The sequence below is a fragment of the Platalea leucorodia genome (genome assembly GCF_965183815.1).
Source record: "Platalea leucorodia genome assembly, chromosome: 1".
Taxonomy (NCBI): domain Eukaryota; kingdom Metazoa; phylum Chordata; class Aves; order Pelecaniformes; family Threskiornithidae; genus Platalea; species Platalea leucorodia.
In genome coordinates, this window is record NC_138823.1 from 77,484,977 (window position 1) to 77,511,269 (window position 26,293).

General features: G+C 37.2%; 1 protein-coding gene across 1 annotated transcript in view; it reads right to left on the reverse strand.

Moving 5' to 3' along the window:
- ABCA13 (ATP binding cassette subfamily A member 13) overlaps positions 1-26,293 on the reverse strand; it is a gene marked incomplete at both ends in the record, with an annotated part of 196,115 nt that overhangs the window by 85,218 nt on the left and 84,604 nt on the right. The window contains 6 exons of the mRNA XM_082329177.1: positions 9,601-9,691; positions 16,085-16,315; positions 16,737-16,894; positions 17,673-17,869; positions 20,147-20,365; positions 21,226-21,412. Coding sequence (XP_082185303.1) covers positions 9,601-9,691; positions 16,085-16,315; positions 16,737-16,894; positions 17,673-17,869; positions 20,147-20,365; positions 21,226-21,412 — 1,083 coding nt within the window. The remainder of the gene's footprint in view (positions 1-9,600; positions 9,692-16,084; positions 16,316-16,736; positions 16,895-17,672; positions 17,870-20,146; positions 20,366-21,225; positions 21,413-26,293) is intronic.

Here is a 26,293-nt window from a genome sequence, read left to right on the forward strand (position 1 = left end):
GTGTAGACTCACGTTACAACATTTCAAGATTGAATCTAACGTAGACAATAGGGCTACAACCCACTTTTGCTGTATTTGGTGAAGATTTGGTGAAAGAGCAGGACAGCAATGCAGTCTAAATATTCTCTCTACCACAGCATTTAATATCTTAGCATATTCAAACTACACAGATTAAATGTAGCAAGGGTTGAAGGAACTATATATTCAAACTAGGTGTTCTCAAGTACTTCCCACTGGTAACTTGCTTCCCAGAAAGGGGACTTTTAAATTGTAGCTATCCATTTTTGTACTGCAGATGACTTTTGTTAGGCACTGTATAAAGCACTCTGGAACAAGCCTCCTGGAATTGCTGAGAGAAAACTCAGACAATAAATGGAGCAAACCTCTTCAGCAGGGCCAAGATTTCACCCTGATAGACAAGGACATTCTTAGTCACTTTGACTTTCACAATTTGTGCAAGTATTAGCTTAATATGAACAAAGTACTTGGTCTAAAATATTGCAACTTCCATAATCACGAATATTTTTAGACACTATCTCTACTGGAGTTATTCTATTAACAATAAAATCATATCACAGTTTGTGCAGGGAAATAATTCAAAACTGAAAGATGACCAAGTTCTGCAGGAGGCATGTTTTATTCAGATGCACAGCTATAGCAAACAATTGAAAAATGTATTTGATGAATAATCTCTTTCCTCAGGCATTCTGGTATCTCATAAATAGCGGTATTAAACAGCTACAAGGATCTTGATTAACAGAACCAACTGTTCCAGTTTTTTCTAATGCCTTCAATGAATATGGTAACCTAGATAAACGGCAAAAACAGATCAAGAGACAGATAGAAAGAGAAAAAATGGTATGAGTAAAAATTTCCACCTATACAAAAGTCCAACACCAGGTCTAAGTATCATAAAGTCCCACTTACATATTTCAAATGAGGAATTAACTGGCAACAGTGTAATATACAAACCTTATCAAGGTGTCACCTTGTGACCTATATAAGTTCATTGCATGAACAGTTAGAAAAAAGAAGTGCACTCCTAAGTGCTGGCTGCTCGGCATACTGTCTTTTATACTGAATCTACTTTGGATGTTGTCCCTGTAACTCCTAAAATAGTTTTTTATTAGCTTTGAGAAACGAAAACCTTGTAGTCCTGGAGAATGTTGTTAATATTGAGAAAACAGATGTGTAACTATTGATAATGTCTTTGTGGGGTTTTGTAACACAAAAGAAACATTTTAGTAACAGAGCAGAGACAATAATTTCACCAAAGGAGACAGATACTTTTGAGAAGGTACCATACTTCTACTGGAAACTAGATTTTCATGTGTATCAACCTCAAATACAGCCTCATTAGCGCAACTAAGATGTGTACCACACCTTCTACGTGCATATTTAATCATTAAATGAAGTAAGATGTTAAGACAACTCCATGAAGCCCTTTCCCTAAGTAATGTTCCATTTCAGAATGAAAAGTAAGTATACTTAATCTTGATAAGCATTTCTTAAAAAAATTGACCATTGACATTAAATAACTTACATAATTGAAGTATCCGTATTTGATGGTGCAACAGCATTAACAAAGCAAAATTATATTCTAAAATATTTGTGTGCATGCGTGTACATACACATACACTATTTTCATCTATAAAAATGTATTAATATATACACACACAGGCACACTTGGAAAAAAATATCTATAAAATATATACTCCACCTGTAAGCTAAAGGAAGGCAAGGAACCACCACAATTTACTTTGTATATAAAACAAAAAGACTAATTATTAACAACAATTTTCTGACACTATATGTGTGACTTTGTATTAATTATCTAAGAATCACAATTTCCTCCAACACGTAGGTCCCATATTATGAGGGGGAGAAATAATCGGTTCATCTTGAACGTGAGAAGTAAATGCTATTGTTAGAAAATTCCTACTACTGAGCAAGAGAGCATAAGCCAAAAAGGATTTAACTATTTAAGCTAGCAGGAAAATATTACTACAGGTGTAGCAAAAGCCACATTAGTGTTACACCAGGCAACCCATCATTGCTGTTTAACTTTCAGTTGCTTCTCAGATAACAGATCATCACATAATCCAGGTACTGAATACAGATTTTTGAAGATGCTGCAAATGTGAAAAAAGTAGAATACCTCAAAAAAGTGCAATCGGGTCATTCTCAAAAGCAATAAGTGAACACAGGAATACTGTCTGCCAAATCTCATTTATCCTCTGAGGAAGAGTTCTACTTCTCTTATATTCTTTTCTTTTATCTTTTTTTTTTGGTAAAAATTATTTAGGAGTGATTACAACATGAAATGGAAGACAAGCAGTCCTGCAGAGTGGAGAACAAGACTCCTGAATATTTCATTAAAAGACGGGATTTTAAAAATACCGTGAAAGATCATAAAGGCTGTCAACACCCCTTCCCTGTCTGCAGCTGTTGTAATAGCCTCAACAAGATACAGGAACTAAAAGAAAACAACAGGAAATCCTGGAGTGCAAAGGAAAGTTTGGAGAAAGAGAGGCAGAAGGGAACACTAGCAAGTCTGAAGGAAAACAGAGCCTGTATGAAGAAATATACTGTCAAGAAGAAATCAAAGAAGGGCTTATAGGCAAGACAAAAGAGCTACACAGCTGAGATGATTTGATAACTTGGTTTTCAAGATGTTAAGGAAGTTCACATTCTAACAATAACCTTTGGATAAATAAAGCATTCGTATTGCACCCACAACTATCTGTATCCTTTGTCCTTCAGCTTGAAAAAATATCTGAGCATAGTGGATGAGCATCCAAGCTACTTCATTTCTGAAACAAGCACTACTAATAATTAACATGACAATCTAGATTATGACAAAGGCAAGGCAGCAGGTTGTTGGAAAGAGCAGGTTCAAAATATTCTCATACATTGACATCAGGCAGCAAGAGCCAAAAGGTGTTAATAACAAACACAATTTTCTGTTTAGAAGGTATTTGAGACATGTAGCAATTCAAGATATAGTCATCACCATCAAAAGTTACATGCATATCAGTACTGGTGACCCACAACTTCAAAAAAAGTCTCTCTGATGATTCTGTTTCTTCTAGGCGGGATAGAAAAAGCATCATCTCTACCATCACAAGATGGAGTGATGCAACAACTTTCCCCATTCATTTTCTATTAGTTAGAAACTGGAAATACTCAGTAATCTTCAGACCACAATCTGAAGTCTGAACCTCTATCTATAGCACAACACAGTTCTTCAAGCATACCCTTCAGTCTAAAAGAGATTCATATGTTTTAAAAACAAGAAAAAATACCAAATTAGACAGTGAAGGAAAGCAGCTACTAAGCAGCAACTAAGGGTGACCTTTTATGGAACCAGCTCAATTCCATCAACAGAACACATTCATGAGCAACTAATATGATTTTCAAAATAGACATTTCAGAAGGGATTATTGTTTTGTTCTGTATGCTCTAGCACTTACAGAAAACTGTAGGTTTTTTTCAATTGAGCCCCCTTTTTGGCAGGTGCTCTACTGACCGTTTTTCTTCTCTAGAGCTGAAGGGAACAAAAGGCCTCTGTGAGGAAGGCAGGCAGGGTTCACTTCTTTCATTTGCCAGCAGTTAGGTGATGAACGTGAGGACAAGGAGGTGGAGAACAGGAAGTGGATCAGCTTCTTGGCATTGTAAGAGTACCTCCCCTTACTAGAAAACAGCTGCCTTTCCATTGTTTTTCTAATAGCCCTCTGATGTCTGAGCCTGTCTAACAAAGAACCCAGGATGTCCATACTGTGGTCGGAAAGTGGAAAAGGACCAGGCAGAAACCACACGGAAAGCAACTGAAAGGGAAAATGTTTGGATGAGAGACGAAAGTAGTTGGTGAAAAGAGTGGAACACATTTGAGGCAAGTGGAAGAACCTGACCATTTACTTTCAGAAGGATAGAAGGTGTTACAGTTATGCACTTACTGAGAAAGTAAATTTCTGTAAACCTTAAACAAGTTAGATGATCTTATTTTTGAGGTTGGATATCTTTTTGTGACTACTGGTAGGTAACATTACAAGGATGCTTCATCCTCATTCTATGCTTCAGACAATCCTGAAAGGGTGACAAAAGGAAAAGGAAGCAAGATTCAGGATTGAGGAGTATAAAGCTAAATAATTGGAAGCAGCAAAATTAAGTTTTCAACATATGCTAGAAGCACAAGATTTCCTGAAAGAAACTAATTAAAACAACAATAAAAAACCTGAAGGAAAATATAATGTATCCAAGATTTTTAGACCAGCTATTTTGACACTTCTTTGTCACGGTCTAGTGCTGAATTTAAGTGATGGTATCATCTATACTATTAGACTACCAGAAGACTGGAATGTATGCTGTATCTTCTCCTTATCAGGACTTGGCAAAAATATGAAAATTTCAATATCAGTCTTCATGTCAGCAGCCACTTTTTCCAAACAGAGCCACTGCTATTTATTATCCACAGTTTTCTACTCAGAAATCAAGCTACATTTTGCAAGGTGGAACATTAAAATCATTCTTATATTCTTTTAAGTTAATTTTGTAGGGAAATGAAAGAAGGGAGTTCCACTTAAAAACTGAAGTTGTGATATAACTTCAAACATATTATAACAAATACTCTGCCAACCCTTACTTTGTAATTACAGGGAACTCAATTTGTCATAGTGGATTAAAAGCTCCCCTCCAAGAATAGAAGAAACCACTTGATCAACAGACATCAAATTCCCCTCTGTAACCCATGTGCAGAAATCAATAACACCTTCTACTGTAGCATACTTTCTGCAAAGGCCCCAGACTTGTATCAAATGCACCAGGAACATATTTCCCTGGGTAGACTAACTCTAACTGTTAATTAACCTCTGGGAGAAGTGCTTGCCTTCAGCTTCCAGCTATTTATTTCTCTTATTTCTTCCTTTATTCCATATATCACTTCTTCCCCCATAAAAGTTAGAACTATACTTTAATAAAGAGTATTTATTACACATTAAAAAGATTAGTCTTCTTAAGCAACCACTTCTCTATCTTCTTTTTGATAAACTACATTAACTGAGCCCTGATGGTGCCTTTATAAGGACTTCACCTCCAACCTCCAATATTAACTCTTCTCTGTTCCCTTTCCAAATTCTCAGCTTTTCCTTAAAGACGTTCAGACTTAAAAACATGGACACAAAAGTTGTACATAGTAATGTAGCATCAGTCTCATCAATTTTGTACTGATAGTCAAAGTGACCTCTTCACGTCCTTTTGTACATTAAAGTGAAACATAAATCGTCTTAGCCATGCTGTCTTAAAACACTTTTTTCACCAGGATTAGTAGGTAACTTTCAAAGTCAGTGTTTTCCAGGATATTACTCCCCATTACATAGATTTGCCCAGCATTTGGCTTAATTAAAATGCACTTTATTTAGAATAGATTCAGCTTTTCAAGTGATCTAACTCACTTTTTAGGACTGGTCTGACTCATTACCATTCTACCAATCCCTTGCAGCAGTCACTTTTTTTTTTTTCATAAGTAAGGTTATATTTACTTCTCTATCACTGATTAAAATAATCAAAAGGCAGAGTTGAAACCTAGTGAAAATTCACTGAAAGCTCTTCAGTTTGATGTTTTGCTAGTGATGACTGCTTTTTGTGAGCTACAATTTCTTAATTAAATTATCTTTCAGATGTGCTTTATAAGTACTGTATATTGCTGATCTCTTAAATCCTAATAGGAACAACGTAACATTTTGCCCAATATCCTTCAAAATGGCTAACACCAGCTGCTTCAGAGAAAGATTTAAGCAGCCATAAAAATTATTTATGCATCAACCTGCTTCCACTCCAACACTTTCAGTGGCTAACTTACCCAAGAAGTTCAAAGACATATAAGGTTTAACAGCACTTCTGTTACTCTAGCTATTCACATTATATACACACTAATAACCACTCTTTGGCTTTTTTAAACATATTACCACAATCTTAGTCTCCATAATTTTTTATGGCAATGAATTTCAAATGTTATGTATCACTATGTGAAAAAGACAATTTTATCCATTTTGAATTTCCTACAGTTTAGTTTCACTATATCTCAGGTTTCAACTGTATTTTACTGCCAGAAGAGATTAGATCCAAAATTGGTATCACCCAAACATTTCTAAGACGTAGAAAACTACAAAATTAATTAATTCGTCTCTTCAGCAAAATATCCGAATATCTTAATTCTGCAGTATTCGTCCCTTAATGATCCAATGAGCCCACTCTCAGCCTATTGCCTGCTTTTGCAAATGCTCAGAATATTTTGTTATTCATCCATGGTTAGCTATTCACCCCTTAGACTTGCTCTTAGCCCTCCTGATTATTTTCATACATATACTGCCTGCTGTAGTTTATGATAATTTTATTGGACTCCATAGAGTTGGTTTCTCCATTTTCTCAAGGCTACGTGGCTCAAATGATCTTGTCATGCAGTCATTGCAAGCTCAGTCTAACCTTTTTTCTGCATGCTCTGTATACATCTGCAAAACAATAACCATCAATCGTCTGCCCCAGCTGTGTAGAAATTAATTATGCATGTCTGTATTATAATATATGCATGTATTATGCCTGCACACATAGGCATTCCCTGACTTAAAAATAAAATAACTGTTCTCGCCAAAAGGTGAGTTTTATTCCAAGGTTTTTTCATTAGAATAAAACTAAAAATTATGAGTAAAACTTCCACAAAGGAAACTTAAACCACTAGAAATTACACAGTGTGCTTTGTATCTTTAAAGTTACCAATATTAAAATTGTTACAACTAATTTAATTAACGGACTGCTACTTACCTCTAATATTTGCAATTAGAAAGGGTCAAATAATTCTGAGTTTATTTTACACTATTGTGGTGCATTGACCCTGGCCAGCAGCTAAGCACCACACAGATGCTCTCTTACACTCCCCCTTCTCCAGCAGGATGGAGGAGAACATAGGAAGAGAGAAAGCAAGAAAACTTGAGGGTCAAGATAAAGACAGTTTAAGAAGTGAAGGAAAAAGAAAGGAAAAAAAAAATCACAAAAAAACAAGCAATGCAAATGCAAAAGCAATGCAATCACTCACCACTTCCCACAAGTAGACTGGTGCTCAGCCAGTCTGGTAGCAATGGCCACCTCCTCAAAAAACCCTCCCCTCAGTTTTTACTGCTGAGCATAACACTATATGTCATTGAATAACTCTCTGGTCAATTTGGCTCAGCTGTCCAGGTCGTCCCCTCCCAGCTTCTTGCTCACCCCTCAGTCTACTCACCGCAGGGGGAAGGGGCAGAATGGGAAGAAGAGAAAGCCTTGACACTGGCAAGTACTGCTCAGCAATAGCCAAAACACTGCTGTATTATCAACACCATTTTAGTCACAAATCCAAAACGCAGCACCATAAGGGCTGCTATGAAGAAAATGAACTCTGTTCCAGCCAGACCCAGTATAATAAGACACTGTAAAACATAACTAGAAATTATCAAAGCTCCAACTTCAGTGAGATACTGTCATATTTTGCTGAAGTGATGTCTCTTGCCTGGTTTTGGCATTTCTCATCAGCCTAAATCATGTACTGATTTTTTTCAGTTTCTTTTAAGAAAGGACATACACACTACTCCACTATACTGGTGTGGGAGACAAGAGACAACATTTTGATTTCTACACAATCTTGACACCTCAAGGGCTCAGTACCAGTAAAGGATAGCCAATACCGCTGCTTGCACTCAGATCCATGCTTTGTCAAAGCAGGTCTCTAATCCAAATTCTTTTACAAATCAAATAGCAGCATCCTGTGATCTTCTCAATAACCCAGCTGTTTGCTCTAGGGGGTTTTGAAAATTCATTAGACTACTTTGACAACAGAAAGTTTGGCTGCCTTTGAATCTGCTTTCAAAGACAAAATTATACAGGTCAAGCTATTGCCCATGGAGTATTCTGGTTAGCTTTGACAATGATGGATACCTTTCATGACTATTTCCCAGATCCTTTATGCCTACACTTCACAACTGTCCTTAATGATGAATGACAGTCATCTACAATGAATGACAATTTTCCAGTACTCCCATCCCCAAAGAAATGGCATTACCATCACATTTTCTTGCTATAATTTATCAGACTGAAAAACACAAAGTCTCTGATTACTAGATTCTTTATTAATGTAGTAACTTGAACAAATACTAAGCTATGTGTTTTGAAATGCAGATGGTAAAAGATATCAAGTCGTTAGGTACAGTATACTCTGTTTTCATTACTTTAGGAACTGTAAATCTTACTCTTTAATGAAAATGCAATGTAGAGAAGACAGATTGTTTTGATTTGAAATTGGTTCAGATATCCTAGCTGAGCCTTGAAGAAATACACAACTGATTGTTATAAAATAAAGCAATATTCAAAGCTGTATTTTGAATAAAAGTCTTGTTCTCACCACTTACAGGAGTGGATATTTTATTTGCTTAGTGAGGGGTTTTAGCTATATAGTTACATCTTCATTGATTCAACAGGGACTGAAATAGTCCAGCAAGAGACCCTCTGGAAAAAGTCATCCAGTCAAGTTTGCACTTTGTGAAAAAAGGTCTCATCTTAGGCCACAATTCTTGGCACTGATTACTCATTACCGGCAGATCCAATTGGATTTATCTTAACAAATAACACAAGTTTAGTTCAAAATTATTGTTTCCATTACTGAAACAACGAAGGTCCCCAGTCACAGACCAGGACCTCTCTGTGCCTGTGTTCTATAGAAACAAAACAAAAAGGATGGAACAAATAGAACACAATGTTTGACATCTAACCAAAGACGACTGTAATCGAGATATAAATCATCAAATAGAAAGAAACATGGTACAGACAGAAGCATGAGAATCCCAGGAACAATGAGAAAATATTGATGAGCTTGGTGGGTACTGTCATTAGAAAACTTGAGTTTTGCATTTTACAATGTGTCACATTAGTGACTTCTAAGAAGAGTTTTTAAGGAGAGCAAGCTTCCTAAGGTTTCAGAAATGTTAATAAGGACCTCCTCCCAGGCTTGCAGGGCAGGAAAATAGAAAGCACAAAGGAACTTGTTTTAAAACAAACATGTAAGGGAACCCGAAATAACATGCCACCTGAGAGGACAAATGATCTTCTACTGGGGGGGGGGGGGTGGGGCAAGAGCTTTTATTTTTTTTATTTGCACATGGATGGAGATGAATACACCTTTTTAATAGCTTACAGATTTTATAGCTGTGGTATATCCCAGAAATATTTATCCACTGTCACTATGAGTCAAAGAGAGTAATTAGTTGCCAGGGACTGGTAGGAAGCAGTACATTAATGCTATTACAGTGAGAGAACGCTTGTGTGCATGTGTACGCATAGTAGAAGGGTGGGAAGACAACTGTAAAGTGATACTGAAGTGAATTGCAGTAGACATATAAAAACCTACTACCCAAGGCAGATCATGTGACGTACAAAAAAAAAAATTACCAGATGGTAGCAGGCAGTATTCCCCATTTGCTTGTGCATTCCTCAACTTTGGGAACTTTGTGCATGTTTATCTTTGTATTTGTGTTCTTTATAAGTCTGGCTGCTTCAAAAGGTACCTAATTTTCTACTTACAGGCTGATTCCACACCATTTGTACGGTCCAGTTGTGCTGCCCGTGGAACATAGGGTATCTTCTCTGAGTCCTGCAGTAGCTTCAGAAATACCTTTCATGAAATAGGAAAAAAATAATTTAGAATTCATTTTCTAAAAACTACTTTTTATGTATCTATATCTATCTATATATCTCCCCAGCCATCCAGGTTGTCAGATATTAGTAGTGGCTGCTGTAGCCACCCTGCTGGAATGACTATAAAATTAGTCAAGGTTTCCAGCAGATGAATCCTGGGCATAAGGGGAAAGGAATAAATGCCAATAGATGCAAAAGCACCTATGCAAACCATTGTTGGTCCATGTACACTTCTATCTGCAAAGATTTTTCGATAGACTGGCTACCCTTGACTGACATTTTATGCACCTGAGCTGTGGAACTCAGTTACTGCAGTTTTTACCAAGGGCATATTGACAGCTTCAAGTCTCTTCTGATACTCCAGCTAGAAATCTGTGCGCACAACTGGAACTGCTACCAAAGAGTTCTAGTCGTGCTAGTACAACTAAAGCTAATGTACAAAATCCTACAGAACTGGAAATCCACATAGGAAATGTCCATAGATTTATGCAAGCATGCAGGCAATAATGCTATTGAAAGACATTTAAAGGACAATACAATAATCAGGCACATTCCACATTAATAAAGTCCTGTCTAACTAGCACTGTGGAGAGGACTGGGCAACAGCGCATGTTTTTGTAGCAAAACCATTAGCATGCATACGTCAAATTGGGAGAAAATGAGAGGATCCGTTACCTGAAATCACCGTGGGAAAAAACGAAATTATTTTTTTTACTAAAGTAACAATCTAAAAATCTGCACTAGAGTAAATTTGGAAGGGTTGGATCTTCTTAAGCAGGGGGACACACATCAGAGGGGAGTTAAAGATAACATTTAAAAAAAACAGCAGAACTCGCCAACTTCATAATCATGAGATCTATTTAAATGGTATATACACTTTGCCAAATAGGTTTGTGTTTGACCTACTACTTCTTACTTAATCCTGTTTCACAGTTCTGTCCACATAAAGTCCTTTGAATTTCATAGGGATGTATTTCATTTATCAGTCCCTCAGCCTTGCAGAAGCTTGGAACAGCTTTCATAGTGAGTCAGTTATTAACACTCACCCCACTTCTTGTAAGCTCAAATGAAAAATAAAATTAACGTTTTCTTATCTTAACCTGAACTGCAATTTAAACAGTGGTCTAGGAACTTCAGATAAAAAGAAAGAAAAGAAAAATCAACAGAAAATACAGCTACCATGAACACCTCTAATTGAACAGCAAAAGTACAACCAAGTTTTGTTTTCTCTTGATGAAAGCCTTCTCTTGCTTTCTCTTCTCTGTTCACGTTGAGCTGCAAGACTTAGATTATAACTACAGTGCAACTTTCAGAAATCATTAAGAAACCATTTATTTCTTCCCACAAAAGAGCCTGATATCAGCTATAGCAAAAAATTCCTTCTTTCCAAGGAGCTCATACAATAGACAATAAAAAACAGTCAATTTGAAGTAGTTTATAGTTGTGGAAAGATATTTCTTAACTTGCTACGGTCTGACTGTTACATAAACCATATTTTGCTTAGTCAATATAATTGCCATTTAACAGTGGTTATTGATTGCATTTGTTACCTGCTAACTTTCAGGGAACACTTTTGGCCATTAACAACTGCAAGGCCAGAAGAAATTAATACCTCCTGACATTTCTCTATTAGACCCTGGAGGGGGATCCCAAGCTGCCCACAGCCACATTCTAATTTGTTGCCTTGGACCTGCTTGCTGATGGCTCCTCTGCACACCAATTCTGTCAAGCAAACCAAGCTTATTCAAGCAAACTGAACCGACTAAAACCACAAAGGAACTGCTCCTCTCTGGCTAGGACAAACGCTACACTACAAAATGTTGCCTGCATATACTCAGTTCAGTGTCAAAATTCCTACTGCAGTTGCAGACAGACATTTTCTTCTTTAATCACGTTATGCCACTCAAAGAGAGGATGTAACTATGCCTTAAAAAAGAAACAAAACCACCAAACATTTTTCTAATACATACTACTGTAGCTTCACTGACACAGCTATTCTGATACAGCTATATAGGCAGAAGGCTACCTGCATTTCCCAGTCCTCCCCCATAGTATCCAGGCAGCTCTCAAATATCCCATTAAGAATGGTAATCATTAGGGACCATACTGTACAGAAGAAATGACAATTTATCTAGTATTGCTCAGGATATTGTGGACAGTAGTAGTATTTCCTGCACCTCTTCTAAGCTGTACTAGGCAGCTACTCTCTGATTTCTTTCCGATTCCTTCTTTGGGACAGCATCAGAAAAACAAGCCTGGTTCACTGATACAGTGGACAGTATCCACTGCAGAGCATGGGGACCCTGTCACACCTTAGTTATCATTCCTAAAACACATCTTCACCTGAAAGGAAAAAGCGGGGGGTGGGGGGGGGGGTGGGGGAGGAGAAAACAACCAACACCTGTATTCAGTCCTTTATCATCTAAAACCACTGACTGATATTTTAGCAACAATTCTGGGCCCTCCTATCCCACAAATCCCATGTGTATCCTAGGTATTTTGCAGTGGGAAAGTGTTAATTGCTTGAATTGCTTGCTGTCAGTTAATTTGTAACAAGTATCTGCAAAAAGAGTAGTCAAAATTGGGCGTGGTAACATATTAAGTAATTTAAAAGCCATATAAAAGTCCCTGAAAAGTAAGCAGCACATAGAATTAGGATCACATGGAAGCAGTGTTTAACATTTTCCCAACTGTTTTTGTAGACCTTTTCACTAGGACGGGCATACCCCTATGAACATATCAGTGAGCACAGAGCAGTGCTAAATACTCATTGTTCCATACTTGAACCACTGGTAACACTCAACCAAATACTGAAATCTGAAAATCTCCCTTTTAAGAAATATTTATCTTCCACTTGGGAAATGTTTACATTCTGCATAATTCAGCATCACTGAATTTTCTTCAGTAACTGAGCAGTACTAGGGCAAGCATCCCTAGGAAGATTCTAAGTTTTAAATCTACATATGTAATCCATGTTTTACCTTAAATGGCTCCTACATAAGGAAGTTAATTTTCCTCTTACTACATTTTCTGTTCACATTGTTTTTATATTTTCTTCCAGGCAGTCCATGCTGAGTATAGCCTTCTGTAGGTTCAGGCCTGTTTCACTAAGCCGAACAATGCAGAAGCAGTCTTAGAGCCATTCACTGTGGATGACTGTTGACTGAGGAACTTTTGCAAGCAGGTCAATGGTTATCTGCTAAATAGGAACACTTCTGATGGTCAAACTTAGATATACACACACACAGAGGGAGACAGACACTTGACACTGCTCAAAGCCATAGGAAGAAACTCTGTAAGCTTTCGAGGAAAGTGCTTACAATAGGTAAAGAGTAGCATGGTTCACTTCCAGCACTTGCGCCTGTGAGCTTGCTCCATGCCAGGCCCTGAAGGACCACCATGGATGCTCTTGGAGATGGAGAGAGCAGGTAGTCGTGCTGGCTGTTGAGAAGGACTGCCCTGCTTGCAAGCAGCAGCCACTGCCCTGTCTGCTTCTTTCAAACCCCCAGATTGTCAGTAGGTATAGGAAGTGCTTTTTCCCTCTAGGAAAAAGGTCTGGCCAGATGGCGATACTACAGTGAAAAAGATTAATATGATTGTGCCATTATTAGATGTTGTTAGAGCACTCCCAACAAAACTGGATCTCATTAGAAGCAACATGGTGTTTTAAGGCTAAAATATTTAAGGAGGTATATGGCTTTCCCTAGAAAGTTTTGGGGCAAACTCTCTGGTCATTTCAAGGAAGAGAATTTAAAGTAGTACTCCATTAACAAGTATTTTGATGCATCTTATTTTGCAAAGATGTTTCAATGGTTTTGTTCTCTCCTCAGAGCAAAGCAAGAAAGCAAAAAGCTTTGAAACCTCCAGAGTTGCCAAAAAGTGAAACATCGTCCTCCAGAGAGCTCTCAGCATACACTTAATTTAACTAACCACCCTTCTATCCTCTTTTTGCTTCTGCTAACACTCTTTGGATCACAAGCATTGTAAAGTACACAAATACAAATGGTTGGGAAAGATATTTAAAACCTAAAATGAAGCAAATATAATATTAGTGAGATTTGAAAGTGTCAGGAACTGATTTTGTTAGAACTTCAAGATTGCTTTGAAGTATGAATGGAAGCCTGGTTTCCCTTGAACAGTAAGATTTTTAGAGAGTGTGAGTGTCCCTCAGACTGAAAAAGAATAATGGCAAGTGTATGAGAGAACAAAAAGAAAGGATAAAATAAAAATTATAACACATTTCCTTCTTTAAAGTCAGAGTTCTTTGTTTCCAGATTGAATTGTTTGAATAGACTAAATAGTGCTATTATGTGCTATCCATTTAGTTGCCAATGCAAAGAGGGTTTTGATAAGAAAATGGAGAATTGAGGTTGTAACAACGACTAATGATGAGATGCAGAGATGACAGAAATCACCCCAAATTAATGCATTAAGTCTTCAAGCTGAAGAATGATACATCAGTATCTAATATCACCTTTAAAGAGTTTTTTTAACCACCCCTGCAGAAAACAGCCAAAAGCAAGCTCTAAACTGAATAAGAGTTGCAGCACACTGAGGAAGCTTCCTCATATTCCGTGACAACTTCACATTTACTTTACAGATGCCAGTTCTGGAAAATCCCATGATATCCCACAGGGACATAATCAAAAAAGGTTCTTAATATATACGTTACCTCAGAATCTATAAAGTTTGGCAGTGAACAGTATTCTTTCTTACAGCATGTTAATCACCCTATATAATTTGAAGGAAAATAACAATTTTTCAATAAGCTTTTTTAATAAGGTTTTGACTTGCCTCGTAGAATTGTATAGCATAAACATAATTTACTTTATAGCATTATGTAAAATGTTTATTAAACTTGTATGATTTATGCCCCCCCCCCCAGCCCTTGCCATAGCAAATGCTTGCCACACTAGCTTTATGTACTGTGGTCATTTATAAGAGAAAGACTGAAGAGATCCTTTTTTTTATTTTTTTCCTTTACAAGTAACTCAGTTGCATAGAGCTTAAATTCAAAGGAAACTACATACTTGTTGGTAGGTCATTCTTTGGACTGCAGTTTAAAAACAAATGTGCAAAACCAGATCCTTTATGCTTCTGCAGGGCCCTAAAAACCTATGTAGCAAATCAATATAGTCCTAAAGATGTCTCCCAATGGACCACTTCAGGATACAGCAGCTCCACGTGGTGGCGTATTGGTTCAATAAATTCCATGAACAATTGTCATTTTAGGTTTGCTTGCATTATTGGGGCTCTATTTATATTTTTTCAACAGATTATATAAAGATGAACAATTCTAAACTTGCAAAACAAACTCAGAACTGCTGATGCAGTTTCAAACATCTGACCCCATTAATTCCCATATGTCTATCTCACACAGCAAAAATACAATGCATAAGTGATGTCTGACAGGTCTTAAAGTGTATCATCTTCAGAAAACCAGGAAAGATGAGCATCTTCCCTGGGGGATCTTGTGCTCCAGCTGACCACAGTACTACATCATATCATCTCATGCGTTTCCAAGGAACAGAGGGAGAAGGGATACACCCCTGTTCTATTCTAAGTATTTATTGCTATATATATATAAAATATCACTTTACAGGAATCTGCATTTCATTATTTTTGTGCGTTTTTTTTCCTAATATATCTTAAATTTTCTGTCCAAGGAAAACAACTTCTCACTGATATGGCTATTTATACAGAGCTAAAATCAGAAGTGATAAAGAAGCATAACAGAGTCTCTTTCTCTGGTCCATTTGGTATATATACACACACATATATGTGTGTATATAGATATTAATTTGTATATATGTTCATATAAACATGTGTGTAAGCATCTCTCTCTCTCGGTATACACACAAAATACTCTTTAGAGATTTCCCCACACAGTTTTGCTAAGTCCTAAGCTTTAGAACTTTGTAAATCAGAGATTATTCTCAGCAATTTTTTTTCCATCCCAAGAGCTACCTGAACTGAACTTCCAGCCTTGAAAGTTCAAAGCTTATTCCAATGCTAGAGATCCAGGACAACAACAGTGGTTCTCATTAAATCAATGACACTACATTTTCCTTAAGTAAATGCAGGAACAAACATTTAAGAGTTACACAGTTCCTCAGTGTTCACATCGGATTCTTGAAAGAAGTCATAGTAGAGTGGGTGCTGAAATTAACAAAACAGCAAAACTATAAAGTATACATACATTTTGCCTGAGGTTTTTTGTTTGTTTTTTGGTTTTTAAGAAGCATGCTTATCACAAGAGACTGTTGTGGAATATGAAAGATAATATATACGAAATACAAAAGAGTAGTTGGAAGCTAATACAGGATTCTCTAACCAAGAAAATACCATTACACAGAAAAACTGAAAGTACCTCTTCCAAGGTGGTGTCAGAAATGCCATAGCCAGTCACATGCAGATGATGAAGGCTTTGATCTAAAGCCTGAAAAAGACCTTTTAAAGAGGTCTTATCTGCCTTTTCTGGAATCACATATGTCAGCTCAGTCCCACTGTTCTCTTTCAAGAAGGCTTCTGGGATGTGGGTCTGTACCAAAGATGTGACCCGAACAATATGCTTAGGATCCTGGATTTCAAACACAGAGGGCTATGAGGAAAGAAAGATAATCAGGCACAAAAAAAATCAAATGTTACCAGAAGTATGGGACTTGATAGTAGAATTCATACAGGAAAATTTCCACTGATCAAACTGAATCAAACCTGGGACACGACGACTACTTCCCAGGAACAGAGAGCACTGAGACAAAGCCTTTTTCACAGCTAAATATTGAAATTCATCATTTTCAAAGATGTCATTGTGTTCTTCTAAATAATGATAATAGTAGTAGTAATAATAATAATACCACCCACCCAAAACAACCAATAAAGCTGGTAAAAACATGTTTTGCTGGCTTTCTGATAATCTATATCACATATTACTTCCTGGCAGGGACATACGGCTCCCTTAAAATATACACAGCTATTACTTGTCAGACACTTAAGTCCTGTACAGTACATTTTTAGTATACCTTTTTTATGAGCGTTAGGCTGTGTCCATGGCCATATGTTTCTCTCAGATAAGAGGGAGAACCACAGCACCTCAGCTGGCCACGCTGCAGGATGGCAATGCGATCGCTGAGCAGCTCTGCCTCATCAAGATGGTGAGTGGTAAAGATCAGTGTGCAACCTGCATCAGAAAGATTGGTACATGTCTACAAAACCTGGTTTCTAGAGAAACACATCTTGCTTTCACAAGGGTCCTTTAACCTTAAGGGAACATGTTTCAGATCCCTTCAAAACAGAACTGCAAGACACAAACAAAACCTGCATTCAGATTTACAGTCTGAGTTAGATTCAGGTCTAAACTTGCTTTGCCTTGTATTATACATAGTAAGCATTATTAAGGCATTGCAACTTCAACCTTGTTTAAGAGCTTAAGAGATTCCTTAAAAGCACATAACAGCAGTGTCTGTTTCAATGGATCATTCACTGTGAGCTATTCCAGCTAATTGAGTGCTCACTAGCTGAAGAGTTTGCTTCCCGCAATCAGTTTTTAACCTTATGGCACTTAAAAATTAATGTACCAAACTGACTGATGAGTCTATTTTCATTAGAAGTATATATGCATCTATATACAGATATGTGCAAAATGGGAAATGAAAACCAGAAAACAATTTTGAGAAGCTAACAAAAAAGAAAAAGGTAAGAGAAGAGAAACTTCAGGACAGGATTCAGAACTAAGATCAATCTTGTGTTAGATTGAGCATCTTCCTGTGAGATAGCAGATAATTCTTGTAATCTCACTTGGCTGCTTTAAAGTTTCCCGAGTTTGATTAAATGTTACCTCTGAAATTAATGTATTTAGTTACTGAATAGGAATACTAATATTCTATCTTGTTTAAATTTACTGAAACAGAATTCCAGAAAGGAAAATAAGCAGCAAATTATGTTTATAAGCTTTGTACCAGCTTTGTACTTCAGAAGAACATCCCAGATGCTACGGCGAGAACATGGATCTAGTCCACTGGTAGGCTCATCTAGAACAACTGTCTTTGAGTTTCCAATAAAGGAGATGGCAATTGACAGCCTCCTTTTCATTCCCCCAGAAAGGGCTCCAATGGGTTTGTACTGATGTTGGGATAAATCCACATCTTCCAGAGCTCTGAAATAGGAGTACAGAAATAGGACCAATTTTGAAAAAGTTTTTCCAGACACACCATGTCCACCCAGAGCAGAATTACTGAAAAGTCACTGTAAATGGAAAGTGAAAAAACCCACTACCTCTGACTGATTATACATTTTGGTGACAAAAATGAATAGAAAAGAAAATGACCACTTTACCTACAAAGTATAAACACTAATCACCATCTGAAATACAAATTCTGAATAAGTATTGTGCAGGTTAAGAACAGACAATTTTGAAATTAAGTACAATAAAATAAATATGAATTTGTCCAACAATTTCAGCAAACTCTAGATTACGGCCTCTTAAACTATGGTAAAGATGGTTAGTTTCATGACTTAATCAGTGCTTTTTTTGCAACTACATAAAGAACCTTAAAAAATGCCTGAGTTTTTAGGAAATGTGTAGTCAGTTGAAGTAAATAAGGTAACACCGCTGCTTTTTTTTGCCCTTTTTTTTTTTTTCGTGTTTCTGTGAGGTAAACAGATTGGCAATCCCTAGGTAGAAAAATACTACCTAATCTAATTCCCGTGTCAAGGACTGGAACGTTACAGACATTGCCTATTCAGCCCTCGCCCTCTGATGATCTTGCATCTGAGCAGTGTGTGGAAACATGCTCAATAAAGGCAGCACTGAAAGACCATCAATTTATTTTTCATCACGTTGAACATCCAGTCGTTGACCTAAAAGCTTTCAGTTGCTATCAGCCCGGCAAGCAAGACATAAAATGCTCAACAGTCCTAAACTAATCTCCCGAATCATTTGAGTGAATATGCCATCTGTAAACCATGCCATTTACCCTAAAAGAATTTTCCATTTTTAAGAAAAGAGGTCTCTATAATTGTTGTATATATACATATCCAGGAAAATTATTCTTAATCTCTTTAGAAGCCATCTTTTTTTTCCTAATAAAAAGCAAAATTTGTTTCATTGTTTTGTTGCTTTTCTAATTTCTCTGAAGTATTTTAAAGCATTCATTATCTTTAAAAAAAATAATTTTTTCTTAGTAGCAAGGCCTGCAGAGTCCTGGGTATTCTTATGTGCCATTAGTATGACAGACTGCTGCTGAAATTGCAATTCAGCAATCTAAGTACAATAAAATACAGGATATTATTTTGCATAAATTTTAACCAAACACTATGTTTGGTTTGTCCTTGTTGTTCTAGAGAGTTGTTTCTGTTGTTTCTAGAGAGAATGCAGTGTCCCACATCAGAGATTTTTTCAGATGAAAATTTTAAAGTAACAGAGTTTTATGATAGCTGCTAAAAAGGAAACCCATTTTGTGATAAATGCGTCTGCATATGCCTAATTGTACACTTAAGGAGAAGTTCCATCAACTTGACATTTATTTCCATTGAAGCATGGAAGTGCCCAGCCCTCCACACAGTCTAGCGTGAATCAGAAGGTAAACAAACTATTTACACTGCCACACTATTAGAAGAGCAGACATTTTATTCCTAAAGTTCAGAAAATGCAGTTTGCTATTAGTGAACAAGATCTAACCTTGTATGGTTTACTAGTAGTTTAATATACATGACGCAAAAATGAAGAAAATCTAGTCCTATATCAAAATAGTAGCAGCCTAAAAACACTAGCAAACATTCTCGACCTGACAAATTGCAAATCCTCTGAGGTCATATCAGAGCTCTGGTTTGTTTTTCCTATTGGATTGGGTTTTTTTAAACCCTTTCACTTATTAAATACATTTAACGTCTGAATTTGACAAAGGAAAAAGATAACGGCCTATTTAAAAAGATTGTAACAAACACTGCCTTTACCTGCCTTTTCTGGTTTTCCAGTCTTCCCTCTACTGCAGGTGAGGGAATACAGGATAATAAATACATAAAGTCAGTGTTGACTTATCTGAAAACTCAGGGCGAACACACAGCAGTTTACTTTCTATCTGCCTCTCCAGCAAGCAGGAGGCAAGGCAAACAGCGTGAAGCAGGAACCACTATAGCTGCTACCAGGGTAACCATCTCTACTTCAGTCAAAACATGATTATTTGATGGTTCTGTGTACTAGATTTTTAATCATTGACAGTTTCACTACAAATACATTCAAGTAAAGGTTAGAAACTAGGAAATCCATTTTCAAGGCACAATTTCAGAACAGGAAGTGTGATAAAAACTCATGGAAAACCTGCAGTCTCCATTCGCTTCTACTTGGAATTTTGCTTTAGCACTTTGTTTGAGTGGCTTGCAAGAGACACTACCAGTTTATTGACAGACTTCAACAAAAGAAAGGAAAACTTACCCACTGACTTGCTGATTCAGTTGTTCCTTTGTCCAGCTAGGTGCCTTCACTGATGCATAAAGCAGCAGATGTTCTCGCACCGTTAATATGTTGAACAGGACATCATACTGTGGGCAAACACCCAGCTCTGTCCTGATGGCAGCCAGATCAGTACGTATGTCCTTTCCATTAATAATAATGGTACCAGAGCTCGGTGGATACAGACCAGTCAACAGTGATCTGATACAAGAAAAGAAAAAAAGAAATTCGGCAAGATCATGTGTAATGACTGTATTACAAAGCTCACACTTGGATTTCCTGAGGCACGTCCTAGTATCCTTACAGCAACACCAATTCAGTTGAGCAGTTACAGAAACACCATTAATATTTTGGTTTTTGGTTTTTTGTTGTTTGTTTTTTTTGTTTGTTTGTTTGTTTTTTAAAACCAAGATCTCAAAAATCCTTCATTTCCTTACTTCCAGAACAAAATCATTTTTTTCCCAACCAAATATAACAGACCATTGCTTCCTTTTTCATGTGTGTATTCTAGCTGAGGAGTAATTCCTAATAGGGTCCCATCCTGCATCACTGGTTTTATTACAGATGATCATAGTTAACATAAAGGTAGAAATACACAGACTTCTTAATTAAGACATTCTTAAATGTCATTTTTATTTTATTATTTTTGTTTCTGGTCAACAGCCAAGAAAGAAGTCCCTTGCAGCCTTTAGGAACAAAGCACAAAACCTCATAAAACTCCACACTCTCCATGTGATAGGAGTACACATGGGATGCCAGAAAAGAACACCTTCCCGAGATATGTTTAACTCCACAACTAGACATGTCCAGCTCCTACTTAAGTTGCTTCTAAACTATGACATCATGGTTTCAGTAGCACAGAGGACCCAGTTCTCTGTTCATTACATTGCTTTTGTTGTAGATATATGGCTTTCACTTTCCATGTGCTTTGGGGAGTTTATTAAATAATTATTTGGAAAAAAAAAAAAAAAAGACATAGGAAAGAGTTCACAAACATTTTGAGGTGAGAAAGCACAGCAGAGACCAGAGGGGAGTGTAACAGCATTAAACGGCAGGCTTACATAACCGTTGTCTTGCCAGCTCCATTAGGTCCCAAGAGCGCTGTTATCTGACCTCTGTGGAAAGCGAGGCTGAGATCTTTAACAGCGGCCTTCTGGCCATCCACGTGCTCTTTGGTGAGGGACAGCAGCATGACACCAATGGTGGCTCCTTCGATGCAAGGGCCTTTCCAGCTTGGAGGTGCTGGGTCTGTAGGGGGAAGAGCAGCAGATCAAGAGCATTGCTGAATCTAAACGTGTGTGTGTGTGTGTGTGCGCGCGTGCGTGCGTGTGTGTGTGGAATAACAAACTGAGATGACCATATGATGCAGATCAAGTTGACTTCCTTTCTACGTCAGGAGGAAAGGTTGGCACTACTTTCCCAACATGAGCACAGTCAATAACCAGCCCCATAAATATATTATTAACATGTAATATTTTATTGACTCATTACAACTGAGAAATCCAGCAGTAGGATTTTTTTTTTTTCTTTTAAAACAAAGGCAAGCCAAATTGGAACATTAGTCCAAAGAAATAGAAACTGTTATGGATGAGATTTATGAGAAGAGGGAATTATGCTTTTTAATATATATCAAAATATATATGTTCATTTATAATATTGATACTTTATATTTTATGTGATCATTTTATATATAATTAAATAAAATTTAAATAAATATTACAAGATATAATTATGCTCTATATAAACATATATAAAAATCATATAAATCAAATTATAAATAAAAAATTATATCATGATTTCAAGGACTGGTTTGTTTAGGCTGGGAATGAAGAATTTTTTTGCTCCTTTCACAATCAGTTTTAAGTTGAGAAAGAACTTTTGCCAGAAGCTTGAGGTTACCTTCCAGCAAGGCACTACCAGCAGCTGTGACATTTCTGAGGTCCTTCTACCCATGAACCTCTCTTCCCATTAGCTTCTCTATCTTTTGGTCTGGAGACTAAAACCACCAACAAATATTATTAATGACCTTTCCACTGCTTCCTAAATTTGCAAGTACATCCTGGAACTTAACAAAAAAACGTAAAGTACCGAGTCTCAGGCAATGTATCTCAGGTAAGATTCAGAGGACGAGCTCCAAATTACTTGCAAGCAGTAAACTGATTACCCTAGGACTTCTCCTAAGAGAAGTTCTAAGTGGGTACTCAGCACCCAGGTCTCTGCCAGCCCTAGTCTAGTCGTAGTTCCAGCTCATAGGACCTATGCTCCAGCCTTTCTCTGACACACCTCTGATTTCCAAAGCGCTTTCCACGCCCACTGAACATATATATGGAACAAACGCAGAAATTGCCCGGGACCAAGTCACTTTGCTCTTCCAAGCAAATTATACATAAATGCATTTATCCCTTTATCAGTACAATAAGATCCAATTCTTATGAAAGAGAGCAAATTGATTTGCATGCATGGCAGTGTTCACACACAGGCAATTTGCTACTGAGCATGTGATGTGCATCAGTTTAAGCAGAGGGGAAGTTAGACAAACAGATTCACAAAGTTGTAGGCAATCAGTTGGATAGATTGAGTCAGAGATCACATAGTAACTTTTCAGACATGGGAGATTTTTTTTTCTTCACTTTCCACAGAGGATGTAGTGAACCCAAGGGGAAACATTGAAAATCTTCATTTTAAGTAAGGACCAAAGACAATCATCTCAACAAAATGGAATTGTTCCAGATTGCAGAAATTCAGACAAAATTAATACTGATAGTTTTTTCACAAATGTTTAAATGAACCTCAAGACATTTTGAAGTTTGCCCTAGTCTAGGAGACACCAATACATAAAACTGCTGAGTTGTTCAGCTTCGTCACCTATGCTACAGACAACTGGGTCATTTCCAAGCTACTGTATGTAGAGAACTGCTAATGTAAAAGAACAAGATGTCTCAAACAGCCTGGTGCTAAAACCACAATGCAGAGCGACGGTCGCTAGGACCCAGGACCGGACAGTACCCTGGAGTGAGGGTGAGGGAGGGAGTCCTGTGGAGACAGGGCGGCCTTGCCTCGGCCCCATTCCCCATGGTCTGTGAAGCGTCTTATTCCCCCCCACCACCTACTGCCTGGGGGACAGCCCTGGTATCGCTCCTCTTGGTTTGGTCGCTGATGTAATCTTCCAATTAGCAAAACTACTAACCACTTGTGCCTTGGGAAAGGAATTTGGGAGGGAGCTAAAAAGATAACAAACTGTGGAAAACTAACAGCTCTAACCTTGAAGAAGAGCTAACAAGCCGACAAAAGTGAACATCTTGGCACCAAAGACTGGACAGTGGCCAAAGAAGATAAAACTGCAGAAAGTAGGTGAAAGGTAAATGTGGCGAGGGGAGATCACGACCACCGACTCAATTCAGGACCGAAAAGACTTGCCCCCCCACACCTGAAAGGAGCATGCGTGCTAATTTACATAGCAAGCGAGGCTAATTTAAATACAGTAAACCAATAGTATACGAAATGTTAATCACTAACCAATAAGTGTAAATTTAGGCGGGTTTATACTAATAATGTAGCCCGATAAATGTGCTACAGTTTGTGTGTGTGTGTGCTCGTGTGTGTACCGGTACTCGTGTTTACGTTCGTGCTCATGCTTGTGCGCGCGCGATTTGTGGAATTATTATCACCGAGCATCCTGCGCAGAATCAACATCTCTATAAGAACCTTCACTTCTCCTCACTCTTTTCCTTCCCTCATCGAATACCCTTGTTGGCAGGACCAACGCTGGATCCAGGACTGGTGATTCTCTCTCTCTCTCTCTCTCTTTTTCACTTTTCCTAAGGCGATTAAGTTGTTAAAGTTGTTAAATTGAAGTCAAGTACTGCATAGCCTACCTTGATTTTCTGTAAAACCGCATAGCTGGGGTGAATATAACTGTGAGGGTTGGCAGGTATCGAATATTTGTACTCAATATTTGTCTCTATAGAAGCTTTCTATTAAAGCTGGTGTTTGTGTACGGACCTTGAGTGTTGGCCCACCTTAATCCACACCGAGAGGATTTGCGAATCTTTGTCACTCCTCCCCCCTCCTCCCCAGGTGGGACGTGACACTGTAACTTCCAAAATAACATAACAACCCATCATATTGTTCTAAGGCCCAAGAAGGAATATAGGTGAGGGTGACTTACTCCTTCACTTACAAAACATAAATGAAATGTGAGAAAGTCTTTAAAGAGACCTGAGAGGGGAAAAAAACTAAAAAAACTAAATTAACTTTAAGCAAGAGAACAAAGAAATAGAAGAGCAGTGAAAGTATCCGAAGGCAGATAAAAATTAATTACAATAACAGTAGCTTTTTAAACAAAAAGCTAAGAAGCAAAGACAGAAAGAACAGTGATTATATAAGAGGGAAATAAGAAATAGAAGGGAAAGAAATTAACAAAGTCAATTTTTCCACTGAAACAAGAAGCAAATAGAAACAGCAGAGGAGAAGGAGGAAGAAAATCAAACTGCAGGAAAAAGAAAGTTAATAAGGCACAACACATTTCAGATTCAGTAAGAGTATAAAAGGGTCCAAGGAACTTCAGAAGATCCTAACAAAGCAAAGAGGTAATACAGAGGGACAGGATGACCCAAGAGATACTCATTTTACATTTTTTAAAAGAGTTTTCTTAAATATTTGTGTACAATAGTTTTAATTGAATGATTCAAGCATTACAGGTGACAGCACAATTAACAGTTAGTATATAATGTTCATAGTATACAGTATATAATGGAGGAGAGAAAGGGACAAGATCTAAACACATAAGACCAAGCAACGATAAAAGCAGATTTATCAAAATCAATACACCATTCAGAAAAGAGCCGTTATTAAAATTCTATTATGACTACAAACCTTTTTCTTGGAAGTTTTCGTTGAAGAAAAACATATTAGAACTCAAATAATATCTCTTCCTCCTCACTGCACCACACAGGTTCTTCCAGTAGGAAACAGTAAAGGGAAAGTACCATCGGTTCTTTAATCCAAATTTTCCTAGATGATAATTATGATAGAAACTGTTGCAAAATTTATAGTCATTTCATATTTGTTTGTGGACTACTAAAGTCCTGTCATTACTTACAAAGAGATGGTTAGACCATTCAATTAGCTCAAACTCTTAGCTGCACTTAACAAACCTTAATAAAGTGGAAAAAAGTCATTTGGCCATAACACCAGGTCCTGCCATAAAATAATCAATCCTTAGTGATATTGTGCTTTACCCTATCTCCAAATCAGCTTTAAAGTGTAATGGAATCATAGACTTAACAATACGGAGGCACAGCCTAACATAATCTTGTAACCTAGAGGAAAGAAAATGCACCAAATGGCCTGCCAAGGCAAACAGCCTTTTTTTAATTATTATTATTATTATTATAACAATAATCCATTGCACCAGTCATTAAAGATTATTCTTCCATTACTGTCTGCACAATTTAAACAAATCAGCCAGCATAAGAAACACTTATTCTAGCACACAAACAGAAAGGGCAAAAATATGCTCCTACATACAACCTAAACTTTGGCATTGCCCGATCTTTCCAGGCTTCACTTACCAATCATACAATACACTCTCTGCGTGTTTGGAGTTGCATTTCATTGACACTGAAGGGCAGGTGTCAATTTAAGCTAAAGTTTTTAAAATTCAATTTTATATTCCACACAGCCCTATGTTTCAAGACAAAATTCATTTTTAATTTTTATTTTTTTAAAACAAATACAGAGTGGCTGGAAGAAAAAGTGACATATGCAAATCAGAGGAAAGGTAGATTTCAAATAGCTAGTGAGGCATTAGGCTAAGATTAAAAATGCTTCAACCAATTCAGTAATATTCATAAAACTTGGTTAATGAAAAAAAAAATCCCACTACTTTCTGAAAATATACTTGAAAGTTAATTAGCTTTCTTTATGCATTGGACTGTGGACTGACTGAGAGCAAGATACAGTTAGCAGACAGTTTGAAGTCTTTGTGATACGACAACATGTTGTTATTCATGGGTTTCAGCCCAAGTACTGACTCAGAATATTCACCATTTTCAGAGGAAGTTTTGGTACTAGACTGAGCTCTGTTACTGTGAAGTACCAACATATTGCTAAGTCCTTCATATATTA